General features: G+C 41.9%; 1 protein-coding gene and 1 pseudogene across 1 annotated transcript in view; both read right to left on the reverse strand.

Annotated features, from left to right (window-relative positions):
- SPMIP2 (sperm microtubule inner protein 2) overlaps positions 1-18,209 on the reverse strand; it is a 103,614-nt gene that overhangs the window by 71,912 nt on the left and 13,493 nt on the right. The window contains exon 3 of the mRNA XM_075544692.1: positions 1,385-1,443. Within this exon, the coding sequence (XP_075400807.1) occupies positions 1,385-1,443 (59 nt within the window). The remainder of the gene's footprint in view (positions 1-1,384; positions 1,444-18,209) is intronic.
- LOC142443921 (U2 spliceosomal RNA) lies at positions 10,392-10,486 on the reverse strand (annotated as a pseudogene).

Here is an 18,209-nt window from a genome sequence, read left to right on the forward strand (position 1 = left end):
CAAGAATCATTTATGCTCTTTTCCTAGTAATTTGACATAATTTAAGCTAGTTATATTTGATTTCATTTAGGGATTGCATTATGTGACTTCAGTAGGATGAGGATTATTAACCCAAATCACCTATTATGATGGTTTCTAAGCCAACAGCATGAAATGAGTTTATCCTTTTCAACCAGAAAATATAGTAATTTTTCCCAAAGAGGATTATTTATATAGTTAAAGTAATCTGTTTATCCAATTGCTATTCTTAGTAGCTGCAGGCTTGGTTCTCTCCCATCCCCAACACCCAACGACATTGTGTTTCTTACTCTAACTACACTTACCTTACATCTTTTCCTCCTTAATTAAAGCTAGTAGAGATGCAAACATTTTATTTTTAATCATTTTATTGGGGGCTCATATACTTATCACAATCCATACATCATCCATTGTGTAAAGCACTTTTGTACATTTGTTTCCCTCATCATTCTCAAAACATTTGCTTTCTACTTGGGCCCTTGGTATCAACTCCTTATTTGCTCCCCCCCTCCATGAATGCTTGATAATTTATAAATTATAATTATTTTGTCATATCTTATATTGTCTGACGTCTCCCTTCACCCACTTTTCTGTTGTCCGTCCCCCAGGGAGGGGGTTATATGTAAGATCCTTGTGATCAGTTCCCCCTTTGCACCCCATCTTCACTCCACCCTCGTTGTATCGCCACTCCCATCACTTGTCCTGAGGGGTTCATCTTTCCTGGATTCCCTGTGTCTCCAGTTCCTATCTGTAGCAGTGTACATACGTTGGTCTAGCTGGATTTGTAAGGTAAAATTGGGATCATGATATTGGGGGGTGGGGAGAAGCATTTAAGAATTAGAGGAAAGTTGTATGTGTCATCGTTGCTACATTATACTCGGTCTCCTTTCCTCCCCGTGACCATTCTGTAAGGGGGTGTCGAGTTGCCTACAGATGGGCTTTAGGTCTTCATTCTGCATTCCCCTCATACACAATGTTGAATGTCCTCTGAAGTAAATTCTTCTGGGGGGAGGGGTGACCCTCCACATAGTTGGGTTTGGGGCCAGCCCCTCAGACCTCTCTACTGGTTCCCTGCTTCATGCTGGTATGTTGCATTCACATATTAGAGCACTGAGTTGAAGTCTGGTCCCTCTTTCCCTGTGGAGATATGAATAATACCCTCCCCTTGGGTGGGTTAGTGCCCTGTTACCCTGCTACCCAAGAATAAAAAATGATTAAGTGTTGATTAAGTCTGAAAATTCATACAGAAAAAATCTATATAATATAAAATAAAATAATCCTATACTTCAAAGTTTAAAAATAATTTGATCCTGTTATTAATTTAAGGATATAGTAATTGATTTAAAATATATTATTATGCACTTACCATGGATTCTGGTATCTGTGGGATAATTTATCATCACCAGCCTGACTAAATTCTCCCTGCTGTAAAAGAAACAAAGTTCCATAATTCCAAGGTAAATAGGTAAATTGTATCTAAAAAAAATCTACATTTCTAGTATAAAAAGTATTCAGGTTGGAAATTAGATAGGAAAGGCTAAAACCAATTTTGAAAAAATGTAGTCACTTGAATCCTGAACTGAGAAAAGAGTTCAAGAAGCAACATAAGTACATCAAAAAGTTAAATATATAAATAAAATAATTATATTAATGAAAAAGTAAAATAAATACTTACCCCGTCTGTGAAAGAAGGGGTATAGCCCACTGCCATTTCAGCCTTACAGGACAAGGTAGAACTGCCCCTGTGAGTTACCAAGACTGCAAATCTTTACAAGACTAGAAAGTCCCATCTTTCTTCCAAGAAAAGAAGGGGTTGAGGGTCTCAAAACAACAAAATCTCATAGTGACTCTGAAGGACAGAGTAGAATCAACCCTGTGGGTTTCTGAGGCTCTACATCTTTATCGGAGCAGGCAGCCTGATCTTTCAATCCCTGGAGCAGTTGATCGATTTGAACCGCTCACCTTGCCGTTAGTAACCCAATTCAAAACCCACTAGCCCAGTAGGAGGAGGATGTAATCCATAATCTTGCAGCATGTTGCATTTTTATCTTTGTACATAGACAAAGTTGGTATCCACGCTACTATTTATCATTGACACTCAAATAAAAAGATGGAAAAGTAGCTGGGCTATATGTAGCTGGTGGTGAAGAAGAGATAGAAAAACAGCCTTGAAATAATTTGGGGATACTGATAAAATATTAGGTTATTTAGAACAATTCTTTCCCTTTCTTTCTCTATCCCTTTCAGGCTACTCCAAGAGATGTCTGCTGCGGTAGTTGCTTAGATTCATCTGGTTTCTATTTACTCTCTTCAAGAAAAGATTGTATAATTACATCTGGGTAATGGTTCTGGGACATATGTCCTTAATTTGTACAACATGATTTTTCAAGTATCTAGATTCTGTATTCATTTTTTAATATATGATAATTTGATCACAAAATTTTTAAAACCAAAATGAAACTTCCTAAAATCCCCCAAATTTTCTATTGATGCTAATCCCTAGGAGTTTGCTGTGCTACCACGCATAATTCAAGAAACTAAAGTATCATTTAATATTTTAGAAACATTCAACATCAGAAGCTTTATGATCTATGTAGTAGCCCCTCCAAAAGCTACGACCTCAAAAAAAAATATTTTCTCTACCAAGAATCTTGTCAGCTATACAAAATTCAGTACAGTTTTTAATACTTAAGCCAACATTGAGCTGCAGTTCAAATCACATTCTTAGCTCAACAATTGCCTGAGCACACACGCATACTCCATACAGGATTGCAGGATAACCAATAATTCTTCCTCTTCCTCCTCCTCCTCCCCTTCATCTTCAGTTCATTCTTCTTCTTTCAACCTGTGGACCTGCCAGGCCCCTTCTTGTCCTGCTCCACTTCGCCCTTTAGCTTGGCTGCTTTCTGTTCATAGGATTGTTTATCTTTGGCTGATTGTTCAGATCACATTTCACCCATTATTATTATTATTATTATTATTATTATTATTATTATTATTATTATTTTTGCAGTATCCCCAAATGGACAGACCCGGGTGTTAACTTTTGATCTTTGGGCGATGTTCGGAGCAAAACCAAGAAAGCAGATGGTGGTTTTTTAGGGGCATTGGGATCTTTTTTCTGTGCCCTCCTATCACCTTTGGGAGGCACATAGTTTTCCATCTCCCTGTCATCGCGCGCCGTATCTTCAAACTTGGACGTTGACTTTGCAGACGTGGTCTTCCTTCTCTCAGAACACTTCTTGGAGAACTCGGTCAAGTTGACTGAGAAGCCCGGGAGCTGCTTCTTCTGCTCTTGCTGGCAGGTCTGCGTGAAGAAGAAGTACGAGGACGTCTTGGCCAGTGCCATGTTGGGGTCTCCTTTGCCCATCATGAAGTTCGGGGTCTGGGGCAAGCCTAGAAGCTTTCCCTCAGTCCCGCGAGGCAGTCAGATCCGAAATTCAACATCAGCCCAAGGCCAATTTTTGTGAGGCAGAGGTCAGGCATGCCCCTACCCTCCAACATTTGTTTTTTCCACCGATGCAGACACCAAACTCCTGTCCATAGCACTCTATTTCTTTGCACAGTTCGATGGGTTATTTCAGTGGCACACGGAGTTAAGAGATAGTAACCATGATTATAGGGTTTATTAGGTAAGTTGACAGGTCGTAGGATCAGATCTGCTCCAGACACAGTTCTGGTCAGGAGTACCTCTTGTCAATCGTCACGCTTTGGCCTCTCCCTTACTTGGGCAATGTTACAAAGTTCCTTGACTTTGCCATTGAATACCCAAAGGATACAAGATGCTCAACTCTGGCACCGTGGGGCAGAGAAGAAAGTGCATCAGACCAGCAACACCAAGGGCCAAAGCACAAGACACAGTCATGGACTTCCAGGGCCATGAAGAGAAAGCCAGGAACTTCCAGGCAGAAGGCTCCTTTTGACATTTAATCAGGGGAGTTAGGTTTGCTGAGCCATACTAATTTACCACCCTGTTTTTTTTTTAAATATGAGAAGAATTCAGACCCATATATTACAGGAAAAGACAAGAGATAAAAAATATTTGAAAAAAATTAGGTAACAAGGGACTTCAAGAGAAACTGTGCATATATGGATCCACGGTGGCTAGTTGGTTATGCACTGAACTGGCAATCGTAAGGTCAGGGACTCCGATCCACCAGTCACGTTGTAACCTTCAAAAAAGTTAACTGTTTGGAAACCCACAGGGCCAGTTCTTCTCTATCCTATCGGGTCTCTAGGAGTTAGCACTGATTAGCCAGTGATGGCTTTTTCTTTTTGGTCTGGGAGCCTGTGCGGTATATACAGAGACTACAAGTGCAAGGGCAATTTAGTGTGTTAAAAATGTCAGACTCGATAGCAATTTTCATAAATATTTTGAAGACCTAAATTGTTCTTCTTCAAATGATGCAGGAAACATTCCAGTATACATTTTAATATGTAGACATCAATGGATAATTCATGTTAAATATCAGAGGTAAGGTTGACTCCAAGTTTCTTTTTTTTAACAGTTTTATTGGCAGATAATTTACATATCATTCAATTCAATAGTTCAATCATATAAAGAATTGTACAATCATTACCACACATCAATTTTAGAATACCCCCCGCCAAAGCTAAATCGCCTTTAAAATGAGTTCTGCTATCACAGTCAGTACTAGTGCTTCCTCCTGCCTTCATTTTTAAAAATCATTTTATTAGGGGCTCATACAACTCTTATCTCAATCCACCCAGACATCAATTGTGTAAAGCACATCTGTACATTCATTGCCCTCATCATTCTCAAAACATTTGCTCTCCACTTAGGCCCCTGGCATCAGCTCCTCATTTTTTCCCCTCCCTCCCATCTCCCCACTCCCTCATGAACCCTGATTAAAAAATAATAAAAAGAATTTCTGTGCACAGGTAGGGAAGTTGTGCCCTCATGTTAAATTATTTATTTATTTATTTAAATCATTTTATTGGGGGCTCATGCAAGTCTTACCACAGTCCATATATACATCCATTGTGTAAAGCACATCTGTACATTTGGTGCCCTCATCATTCTCAAAACATTTGCTCTCTACTTGAGGCCTCCCTGCTCCCCCACCCCTCATGAACCCTTGATAATTTATGAATTATTATTTTGTCATATCTTACACTGTCTAACATCTCCCTTCACCCACTTTTCTATTGTCCGTCCCCCAGGGAGGAGGTTATATGTAGATCCTTGTAATCAGTTCCCCCTTTCCACCCCATTCTCCCTCCACCCTCCCAGTATCGCCGGTCTTAGCACTGGTCCTGAAAGGATCATCTGTCCTGGATTCCCTGTCTTTCCAGTTCCTACCTGTACCAGTGTACATCCTCTGGTCTAGCCAGATTTGCAAGGTAGAATTGGGATCAGATAGTTGGTGGCGGGAGGTGGGTGTGGGGGGGAGGAAGCATTTAGGAACTAGAGGAAAGTTGTATGTTTTATCATTGCTACAATGCACCTTGACTGGCTCGTCTCCTCCTGCTACCCTTCTGTAAGGGGATGTCCAGTTGCATACAGATGGGTCTTGGATCCCCAATCTGTACTCCCCCTCATTCACAATGATTTGATTTTTTGTTTTTGGATGTCTGATACTTGATCCCTTTGATACCACGTGATCACACAGGCTGGTGTGCTTCTTCCACGTGGGCTTTGTTGCTTCTGAGCTAGATGGCCGCCTGTTTACTTCCAAGCCTTTAAGACCCCAGACACTACATCTTTTGATAGCTGGACACTATCAGCTTTCTTCACCATATTTGCTTATGCACCTGCTTTGTCTTCAGTGGTTGTGTTGGGAAGGTGAGCATCATAGAATGCCAATTTAATAAAAAAAGTATTCTTGTATTGAGGGAGTACTTGAGTGGAGGCCCAATGTCCATCTGCTACCTAAATGCTAAGCCTATACATATATACGCATAAATCTATTTCCCCATCCTCATATATAAATATATTTACATATGCATATGCCTTTATTTAGACCTCTATAAATACCCTTTTACTGTATAAATTTCCTTTGACTTTCCTCTTTGTCCCACTATCATGCTCAGCCTTCATTTGGGGTCAGTAATTCCTCTTGGTTACATTACCCTTGATCAAGCCCTACCAAGCCTCCTACACCCTCCTCACCACCGATTTGGATCACTCGTTGTTCTCTTGTTCTTTGGTTTAACACCACTTCCTTTCCCTCCACCTCCCCTTCTCCCATGTCCCCCCCCCCCGTATTGTCGGTCCCATTGTTCTCTCCTTCAGATTGTTCATCCAGTCTATCTTATTTATACAGACCTGTGGAGATAATAACATGCACACAAACAAGACTGAGCAAAAAATGCAACAAGAGAAAAGAAAAGAAAACAACAACAACAACAAAATGTGATGAAAGAAAAGCTTGTAGTTAGTTCAAGGACTGTTTGTTGGCCTTTAGGTGTGTTTTCCGGTTGAGTCTGATGGGGTGCTAAAGTCTATTTTTGGTATTCCCTGGGGACCTCGTTGCTCTGTTCCCCTTGCTGTTCTCTTGCACGCCCTTAGTGTTTTGCCTTGGTGTGGTGGGATCAGATCAGGCACAATTCCCACACCGTGTCTCCAGTGTTGTCCCCCACAGTAGTACGGGTCAGTGAGGGGTGTCGTGTCTCATAGTGGGGCCAGCCTTATGCTCTTCTCTGTGGATTGGCTGCTCTAAGAGGGGATATTGTCCTCAAGGCCTGGTGGGCCAGGATGTGCTCCACTCTCTCTTCCTCCCCCTTCATCTGCTCCCATGTGCTCTGATCAGACAAGTCCCTCTCCCTGAGCTGTAGCTTCAGTGCAGTCCTCTGAAGTAAATTCTTCTGGGGGGAGAGTTGTGCCCTTCTCAAACAATATTGGAACCTTTTAATTTTAATAAAGGAGTTTGAACTCTGACAGACCCATTTTGAGTTTCAAAACATTTGAATTTCCGCTTATTATACCAAACTCACTACCAGTTAGTCAATTAAGAATCACAGTGACCCCATGGGGCAGAGTGGACCATCTCCTATGGTTTCTGAGGCTATAGATCTTTATAGGAGCAGAAAGTCTCATCTTTCTCTTCCAGAACTCCTGGTGTGCTCGAATAGTTGATCTTGTGATTAGCAGGCAAACACATAAACCACTACGCCACAGGGAGCCTCACTTATTGTACAGTAACTCTTACTTGGAGTCCCTTTTTAAAAGGACAATTTGGAATTGCCTGCTAGTCAGTTCCTAACAAAGGACATGATACTTAGGGAAAATTCTAAGTTTGTATTTTCACTGTTTAAATATAGCCATGCATCAAAAAACCACCATGTGAATATTTAGGTGTTGACATAAATATTTAGTACAACACCAACAAACTACTTTAAATAAAGCCAGCATTCACTTCCTCTGTCTCAAACTAGCTAACACTACAGTGAAATACTCTGATTAGCAGCAGCATGCACCATGATACATGCCAGATGCTCTGTATCTCCATAGTGGGAGTTGATAGGGGGAAACTGGCACCATTTTTGGAATCAGCAGGTCAAATATACCCAGAAACAAGCCTAACATCTGAGGCACCAAACTATGTGTTTGCTAGTGTAATACACCGGCTCATAAAATAAACAGTATTATCCATGAGAAATTCACTGCTCTAAATCACCAGTTACATGATACCAAAGGCAACATTTTCCTCAAAGCCAAGATGAGAAGCAAACAAGGGGAAGGGAAGTTAGATCAACGGAACCAGCAGAATGGAGACACGAGGATGTGACACATTGTGAAGATTGCAACCAATGGCCTGGAGGAGTTTGCATAAAACGTGTCAATGGGGAACCGAATGTGCTGGGCACACTTGCATGTAAAACAATCTTTTAAATGATAGTAATTGAGATTGTCACTTTTATGCTCAAGCCACCTCTTGTCTCATCCTGGTTTATTCAGGGAATTGAGATGGATCACTGAGGAGTCTTCTTGCTTTGTTGCTGCACTTGATTCAAGATGTCCTTTTTATTTTTTGAGTATCCAATTTTGACATTCTTTATGAAAAAGAACCATTTTCTATCTCTTTCCTACGTCTCCCCTGCCCCATAGAAAGACTAGAGCGTCAAGAGCGCATAGACACTGGGGTTTCTCTTATCCAGCCTCCTCCTGGGTAACATAGAACTCTTAGTATTAACTGATTGAGTGGAAAATCCCCTAGGATTACCTTTCCTTATGATAATGTGACTTTTTTCTTCCCTTGCTTCAATTTGCAAAATATTACTGTTAACCCCTAGACGTCTTTGTTTTACAGCCAGTGAACAGCACTCCCATTGTTGTAACTGGATCCCCGAATTGTATGACGCTGCCTCCTCCAGACTGGGACTATTGCGAGAAGAAAGCGCACAATGGCTTTTGTGGGAATGGGGCGTGTAAAGCATTCACTGCATATTCAGAGCATGCTAGAATCAAAGCATTTCTTTCCAAAAAAATGTCAGAGTTTAAGCCATGGATTCGTTTTTAAAAATCGTTTTATTGGGGGCTCATATACACTCTTATTGCAATCCATCCATCCATCCATTGTGTCAAGTACATTTACACATTTGTTGCCATCATCATTCTCAAAACATTTGCTTTCTACTGGAGCCCTTGGTATCAGCTCTTGGTATTTTTCCCCTCCCTCCCCACTCCCCCATCCCTCATGAACCCTTGATAATTTATAAATTATTATTATTTTGTCATATCTTACTGTCTTACGTCTCCCTTCACCCACTTTTCAATTGTCCATCCTCCAGGGAGGGTGTATGTAGATCCTTGTAATCAGTTCCCCCTTTCTAGCCCACCTTCCCTCCACCCTTCTGGTATCGCCACTCTCACCACTGGTCCTGAAAGAATCATCTGTCCTGAATTCCCTGTTTCCAGTTCCTATCAGCACCAGTGTATATCCTCTGGTCTAGCCAGATTTGTAAGGTAGAATTGGGGGTCATGATAGTGGGGTGGGGAGGAAGCATTGAAGAACTATAGGAAAGTTGTATGTTTCATTGTTGCTACACTGCACCCTGACTGGCTCGTCTCCTCCCCGCGACCCTTCTGTAAGGGGGTGTCTAGTTGTAAGGCATGGATTCTTTGATGCATCTTTTCTTGTTAAAAGCAAAAATGAATGATGTAGAGATCCATATATGCTATCTTTTGTTATGTTACATATGGGCAAAAGTAACAATGTCAGCAAAATCCTGTTTTTTTTAAACATTGCATTATTTTTTGAATAATTTGAAGGAGTACATCAGCATTCAACAAAATGATTAAACATTGGGTCTTGCATGTTTGTTTACATAGTATTCTCAGTATTTCTGTCTTCTGTGAATTGTGAAAAGAATGGGCAACATGATCCATCACATTTCCAATAAGCTTTTGATGATGCGATCTAAAATTCATATTGGCAAGTAAATAAAGCATATATGAATATTAATATGACACCCCACTTAGGGTTCCCTGGTTGTGTAGGGTGTTGCATGTTGAGCTGCTAACAGGAAGGACAGCAGTTCAAATCCACCAGACACCAGGGGAGAAAGGTGAGTTTTTCTACCACTCTGAAGAGTTGCGGTCTCAGAAACCCACAGGGGGCAGCAGTTCTGTGCTGTTCCATGGAGCAGCTTCCAGTTGGACTCAACTCAATGGCCAGGAGTGGGAGCCACTTACCAAGAATGGCCGCATCGGGTCTCATGCTAAGTACGTTAGTGCACATGACTGCACGAAGCTCAATCAACAATCTATAAGATCATGTTACTATCCCTGTGTTAGATGAAATTTTAATATGGTCCCAATATTTATGCCCCCTTTTTTATACACCTCCTCCCAGTTATTCAATCAAACACTAATCTGTGTGTAGCTTTGAAGAGATGTTTGGAAAGTAACCATTGCCCCTACATAATTGACTTTAAGGAAGGGAGCCCATCCTCCATGTGCCTAATTAGCCTAACCAGATGAGCTCTGGGCAGGCTTGCGCTTTGCCTGCTAACAGAAATTGGAAGCACGAGAAGGAGTTGACATGAGGGAGAATTCTGTTTCATGCTTCCAAGGATGGAGGTGGCCACTTGGAAAGAAATGTGACAATGTTAGGATCTAAGAAAGACCCAGGCTAAGAGACAGCAAAGAATTAGGACGGTTCTTACAACCACAAGAAATGGAATTTTGTGGTTCCAGATAAAATCGCAAACCAAATGACACCTTGATTTTCAGTCTTGTCGAACATAAACTACCATGAATTCTCAACCTATCTAAGTGCAAGATCATAAATAAGTGAATTTTGCTTTAGCTGGCTAAACTTTTAATAATTTGATATGCAACTATAGAAATCTAACACAACCCCTGTTTTATAGCTGGTGAAACTGAGGTATATTAACAGCAAGGAGAGAAGAGGAGGAAAACAAACATAGTATCAACTAGCTACTTTATATCTGATAAGAACAAATACTACACTTGATCTTAGCCAAAAGACCGAGAAGTGATTAGGCTATTTTATATCATAAGCTACTTCTAATTCTTTATTAAGGCTAGGAAGGAAGTTAACCTGAAAAGCAATATGTGATTCTCCTCTTTTATTCAGCAAATTTCTGTTATTCTCTCCCTGTATTACTCAGGGGGTGGGAGGTGGTGCTTTCTTTATTCAATCTATCATGTGAAACAAAACAAACTTTTTTTCCATTCAAAGTGAAACTAGAATTTCTCTCTTGGGAGTTGTCTTGACTAGTGATGTTATGTATTTTCCCGATAAGCCAAAGAAGCGAATTCACTGCCACTGACCGCGACCCTATAGGACAGTGTAGAACGGTGGTCCCTGTGGTTTTCCAGAAGCGAAACTCTTCACGGGAAGAGAACGCTTCATCTTTCTCCCAACAACCGACGGGTGCTTTTGGTAATCAACGTGCAATTCAGAGTTGGTTGATGAGCTCTACCAGGGTCTGAAATCTGAGCTGGTTCAGCCACCATGGCTATAAAAGAGTCACACGGGTACTTCCACGTCGCCTGTGTGTAGAGTGTACAGTTTCTGAAATATAATCAAGTGGCTGTTTTGCATCTGTTCTCACCCTTGGAGGTTTTTAATATTTGGTGCTGTTGTGAATTCAAAGGTTAAAGAAAATGTGCTTTCCCAAAATTAATTGTCCAGTTGACTCCACAACACAGAATTAAGGTAGCTCAGGCATACAATTTTCAAGTGATATAGAAGTATAACAACTCCTGACTCAAATCAGATGAAAAATTAACCTGTACATTTGAACAAACCTCTGCCAAAGAAAGAATCATAAGGGGTTTGTTTTTTGTTTGTTTGCTATCGGCAGACTCCTGAGAAACATCATCATTTTCATAATATGTGCACGATACATTTTCCAGAGACCTAGAATACACACAATGTTCACAACACAATCCGTGATAATACTTTCTACAGAAATGTATAACGACCATGCCAAGGGTTTTAAATACAGAATCTTAGTTAGTCATCAAAATACTTATGAGGTAGTTGCTTTTGATTTTCCTGCATTCCAGAAACAGCAACTTAAGCTTAAATCAAAACCAAATGTACTGCCATCGAGGCAATTCCAATGCTTAGCAACCCTGTAGGCCAGAGTAGAACTGTGTCTGTGGGTTTCTGCGATTCTTACACCTTGTGTGAGTAGAAAGCCTCCTCTTTCTCCTGAGAAGCAGTTGGTGGTTTTGAACAACTGACCGTGTGGCTAGCAAGCCAACACTGAGCTACCAGGGCCAAGAATTTAAGTTATTTGGTCAAGTTCATACGCTAAATGGTAAAAGTAATATTTCAACGATGCTCTACCTGACTCCCATTCCTACACTGTAGTTTATAGCAGGCTGATAGTTATTAATTATGCCTATTTGTTTGCTCATTCATTCACCACCTATTCATAATCATTCACCCCGAATGGAGTCCTTGAGCAACCCAAATGGTTAAACACCCACAATCTAGCCTAGTGGTCAATGGTTCAATCCCACCCAAGGGCAATTTGGAAGAAAAGTCTGGCCTTCTGCTTCCAAACGGTAGCATCCTGGAAAGCTCTGTAGAGCAGTTCTATTCAGCACACGTGAAACCCTGGTGAGTCAGATTCGACTGGCTGGACATGAAGCCACATGCCAATTAAGTACTAAGTGGTAAATGGGAAGCGGTGGTGGTACTATCACAAAGTCAAATAAAATTGTGATAGTCCAGGTAGACTAGAGAAAAATATTCAGAGACACGTTTACGTGTATAAGAAAGAACTTTATATAAAAAGAGCAATTGTATATTGAGAAAACATCCCAGTCCAGTTCCAGTCTGTAAGTCCCATATTGAGCCATATGTCTGATACCAGTCTATGAATTCCTCTTCAGACTCATGCAACACATGCAATGACACTGAATGCAGGAAGATTGCAGGCCAGTGGGCGAAACGGCTTACGGATCCAGTGATGGTGCAAGCATCTCAGCACTGCTGTGGGTCTCCATGTGGTTCCTCCAGCTCCAGGGCTCTGGCTCCATCAGTGGGTAGCTCCATGTGGCTTGCCAACAGGAATGACTTGTAGGGCGATGAAGCAGAGAGTATGTGTATCTGGCCTCCAGGGAGCTATTTATCTCTGTGGCACCTCCACATGAGGTCATCAGGCTGTGACCTGATTGACAGGCTAGACTCCACCCCTTCGCAAGCTGACACCAGATTTTATAACTGCCACAGACCTATTTGGAATGTGGCAGGGACCGTATGGTATAATTACTGACAATATCTGTACAAAACACATCGCCAGCAACCACAAAGAAAATCTGCTAGTGTTCTCCACTGCAGGAGATGGCACGGAAGCCATCTCAGGCACTTGTTTTTGCAGTTGGGAGGTGCAAGGGGACCACATAGCAGCCCCATTCGCAGTGACCATCGGGGCAGGGTAGAACTGCTGCACAGGGGTTCTAAAGTTGGAAATCTTCACAGAGGCATTTCTTCTCCCTCGGAGGAGCTGGGAGACTCAAACTGCCAACCTTCCAGTTAGCAACAGAATGTTTTAACCTATGCACTCCCAGGGCTCTCCACATAGCAGGGTTCTCTTGTTTGTAAAGACTTGTTTTAACTTGCTCAGTTAAGGTTCCTTAACATCATGCATTCAAGTCCGGAAAAGGTATAGATATCTCCAGGTATCTATTCACTGTGTTTCTGTCAGCGTTGCTGAGATTACTCCAGAAGTGCAATACGGTCATCTGCTTCATGACATCCTTTGCGGTAAGGTCCAACTCTATGTACATCTGTGGCCCCAAGCCCCATCAAACTAACTAGTATTAGAAGTTCGAGGTCCATCCTGTGGTTTGTAATAACAAGCAGGTGCCACTTGCTATGCACATCAAAACATTGTTACTACTATTCTGATCGTCTATCGAAATGTAAGCTATTAATTGTTGGCCTAGCGTCTGCCGAGCTTGACACCTTTTTGACGGTGGTGTGTCCATCTTGCTAAGCCTTCCCTGAAGAGTCCTGTGCCGTTTGAGGATGTGCACATCATCAACAGGATGATTACGACATCTCAGGGACTGGACGTGTGCTCTTTGGGAATATTCTTTGAACTGGGGAAGGAGAAGACGTCTTAAGGGGAAAGAGCAGAGATGTTGGGTGAATGGGGGAAATTTTCCCAACAAAATTCCCCACGGACAACCTTTGCCATGCTTGAAGAGTGAGCAAGTACATTGTTGGGACGAAGGAAAAACAAATCCTCAGTACAACTTTCCTTAATCTCATTGATGCAGTTTTCAATTTTGTTAAATTTTCATAAGGAACCCTAGGAAGCCTTTGTCCTTCAAGAAAATCTACCAAAATTACCCTTCTGAAATTTCAAAAGAAGCGTCACCATGACAATCTACGATGACCTTTCTACTTTGAAAGTACCTGGCCCAGCAGGTGCCCCCTGAGGCTATTGTTTTCATTGTTATTTGAAAATAGCCTCAAAAGACTAAGACAAGTGAATTCATAGAGAACTTGTCTGCAGCCATCTACTCACCACATGTTTTGTTTGGAGTAAATCCATGCACGTATGAAGTGGAACCTAAGAAGCAATTCTTTTCGGCCTTCCCCCACATCTGGAAGTGTGTCTTCAGTGTTCTTATGCATATAAAAGTACATCGTACTCTGTATACCAAGACGAATCTTTGACTGGTGTCAGCTACAAGCCATATCCAACTAGTGCAATTTATGTACATGTTTGACTTAAATACAGTCATTTATAATCTGGGGACTGTCTCTAAATAATATGGCATTCACACAATGCACAAACCACATAATGCCTTTTTCATAGAACCTGTCATGGATGCTAACAGATGCATGACTACATGGGAATAGTAGGGGGTACTATAAATCCTAAATTTATAGCTAGTTAAAAATTTCCTCGCATGACCAGGGTAAATGCCACATTTTGAGAGCAGATGTTCCTGAGATGCTAGCCACCTGTGTTGGGACATTAAATAACACTGACGTTTTTGACAGCACACTTAAAAGAGGCCATCTTGGGAGTAAAACCACAATTTTAATTGCTCCTCGTCTAGTTTATGCAGGAGCCCCCATGGCGCAGCGGTTAAAGCACTAAGCTACTAGCCAGAAGGTTAACGCTTCAAACCCACAAGCCACTTAAGAGGCAGAAAGGTGTGGCCATCTACTTCCACCATGTTTACAACCGCAGACAAACTATGAGGGCGTTCTACTCTATCCTAGAAGCTTACTATTAGTTGGAATCAATTAGATGACAGTAGGTTTGGTAGAGGAGTCACTGGGTGACACAAATGATTTAGCACTCCGCGAGTAAATTAAATTGCTGTTAGATGCCATTGAACTGGTTCTGACTCACAGCGATCCGAGGTACAAGAGAACAAAACACTTCCCAGTCCTGTGCCAGCCTCACAACGGTTCTGATGGGAGTCCATTGAAGCCACTGTGCCAATTCATCTCGCGGAAGGCCTTCCTCTTTATTCGTTACCCCCTCACTTTACCAAGCATGATCTCCTTCTCCACGGGCTGGTCTCTCCTGACAATATGCCCAAAGGATGTGAGATGAAGTCTCATCATCCTTGCCTCTAAGGAATATTCTGACTGTACTTTTTCCAAGACAGATCGGTTTGTTCTTTTGGCAGTCCATGATACTTTCAATATTCGTTGCTAACACCATACTAGCTGAATAGTTGGTAGAGATGCACCCAGAAGGAATGTCTATCTGCAGCATGTCACAACCTTGACGGGCCTGTGGAGCACAGTTCTGATCGGCAGCACATGGCTCACCACGAGGTGGAGTTGACTCCGTGGCAACGAGTTTTGGGGTTTATGCTAATTTGTGCTATCTTTCCGCAGGCCTGCGATCATCACACAATATTTGTTGAAAGCCTAAGGCATATGCTTAATGGTTAACTTCTAGAGATTAAAAACAACAACAAAAAGAATGTGTTTACATTTAGAAATATACTCAAAATGTTATATAAAATGCTATCAAAGTAACCACCATGATGTATTTTCAGCATTCCTCAATTAAAGGATAAAAACGGTCAGTAGGCTTTAAATCATTCTGGGTTCTTTTTCCCTCTCCCCAGCATTTCCTAGCTAAAAATAGGAAAAATCTTTTGTTTTCACTTTTCAATCATGATTTATAAAGTCATCTTAAAAAGAGAGCGACGTGTTCGGCCGAGACACTGGATGGGGTAGCAGGCGAACGCAGAAGTGGCGCTGTGCCCCTAGGTACCAGCAGAGGCACTCCCACGCGACCTCGTCATTCTTCGTGGGACTGCTTTGAACACAAGGCTCATTGTGGTCAGGTCAATATTGACTTAGAGCACCCCTATAGGACAGAGCAGCACAGTTTCAGGGGGATTGAAGACTGTGATATTTAAGGGAAGGATCCTTGGTAGCAGAGTGGTTAAAGCCCTCACTTGCTACCCAAAAGGCAGCCGTTTGAACCCACCCATTGCCTTTCAAGAGAAAGCTATGGCAGCTGGTCCCCTTCAAGATTTACGGCCTTGGACCTCCTATTTGGACAACTGTTCTCTGTCCTAGAGGATCACAAAGAGTCAGAACCAACTCCACAGCGTGGGTTTGGCTTTTGAGTTTTAATTTTTAAGGAAGTAGACTAACGCTTCTCTCTCCCACGGCGAGGATGGTGGGTTTGAGTGCTGGCATGTTGGTTGGCAATCGAGCGCTCAGCCACTGTGCAACCCGTGCCCCACGCCTTTCAAACAGCCATCTGCATTGCGTTATTTGCCCCAATCAAGGACTTTCTTGGCCCGCAATCCTGAACCCATTACCACCGAGTCAAGTGCAACTCAGAGGAAGCCTGTAAGCTAGAGAAGAGCTACCCACAGGCTCTCCAAGGCTGTGCTCCTCACGGACACAGATGGCCACTGCTTTTCTCCTGGAGAGCAGCTGTGTTCCAGCCACCAAGCTGCCAGGTCTTAGTCACGTGCTTAACCACGGTGCCTCCCGAGCTCCCTGATCACAGTAGGAAGAATGAAAATCAGTGATAAGATGTTCCCCTGGGTGTTTTCATGATCTGTCTGAAAAAAGGAAGAAGCGCACATAATAAAATTCATCTGCTGGAAGTTCAGCTGCAGGTCAGATTGGATAAGGAGATTACTTTTTGTCAACTTATTAAACCAGTTTTGTGAAATGAAAAAATATGCAAAATCTGTGTAGAGGGAGGCTGAATGGTGCCAAATTTTTTGTTTTTCAAGAAAAAGGCAGGTTGCTTGGCTTCTTTCGCCGATGCTTCATCTTCCTCTCACATGGTCACCCTGTGGCACCCCCTTAAGAAGGCATCCCACTGCGTCATAAAATGTGCTGCTGTGTGCACCACTTCATGAGCAAAGGTGCTAATATCATGAATTCCGCATTAAACCACACACTGCTGGGATATAAATAACCATGAGAAGTATGAAGTGCGAACTTCACACACACCCATCTGGGAAAGAATGGCCTCAGTCCAAAGACACCTAATTTTAGAAAAGCTATTTTCTATTTTGATTTTATAACTGAGTTGTAGAAGAGGGGGCTTTAAAAAATCTCTTATATTGATAACAACATCTGGAAGTCAGGGATGTGAGAACTTAGGAATTTTAATTAGGGATTTTAATATGCCTTTAAACTGGGGGCTGCTTGTAAATGAGATGTTGCATGAAAAAAAAAGCCCAAAATTCTAAATGATGTGTTTGGAGGGGTGGTCTTCATACTTAACAGTGCTCTGCTGGTGATTCTGTCTCTTCATGTGAATCTGAAAAAGCTGAGGAAACTGTTGTGTGAGAGTGGGCATTTTGGAAAACTCCATGCCCAGAGTGAACCTGGGACAAAGAAGGGTGGTGTAGCTTACTGTCATTCCCTTCCCCCACATAATCCCAATATTGTAACAAACAAATCTGTGTTGGAAGACATACAACCAGAATGCTCCTTAGAAAATGATTTCAAGAGTGAAGAGCAACAGAGACAAGTACTGTTATACACAATCCTGTAGCTGTGGTGATCTACTTGGACAGATGTGCAAACTGAATAAGTAGGAGCAGGAGGGTAGGAGTAGGAGTATGCCCATGAATACTTATAAGTTTGGTCTACGATATTTATCTATGTGTATTTATTTTTGCTGCAAATATATCCATGAATGTGATGGAATACACAAAGGACAAAGTTATGAAAACTTAGATATATTCAAGCACTTTGAGATCACAAGTCAATGGGCCTGGGGGGGGGGCGATCAAGGCCATAGTCTCAGGGACAATTTTTCACAAAGACAATGTTCTACATTGCACTTGAATGAGTTAGCAATTGGGTCTTAGAAGCTCTTTAGCAGTCATCTAAGGTGCAATGATTGGCCTCTCTCCATGCAGATGGAAGAAGAGTGATGAAAATTGAAAGATACATGGAAATAACTATGTGGGCAAATGAACCACACCATGATTGCTTTCCACAATCCCAAGACAAGAAAAACTAGATAATGCCCCGCAACCGCTACCAACGGAAAGGATCACAGTGGAAGGTCTTGGATTGAGTAGTAACAAAATGTGGAACTCAAACACATAAAAGACATCAGGTTTCCAGGTCAGATAGAGACGGTGAGACTCCCAATGCTCTGGCCTTCTCTTTTAGTTCTGGAGCTGAACGCAGCTCTGCAATGGAAACCATCCGCCATTTAGGATCAAAAGGAACGCATTCACCTAAGGCTAAAGTTCAGGGGGGTTAGGAGAG

Source organism: Tenrec ecaudatus, chromosome 3 (assembly GCF_050624435.1).
Source record: "Tenrec ecaudatus isolate mTenEca1 chromosome 3, mTenEca1.hap1, whole genome shotgun sequence".
Lineage (NCBI taxonomy): Eukaryota > Metazoa > Chordata > Mammalia > Afrosoricida > Tenrecidae > Tenrec > Tenrec ecaudatus.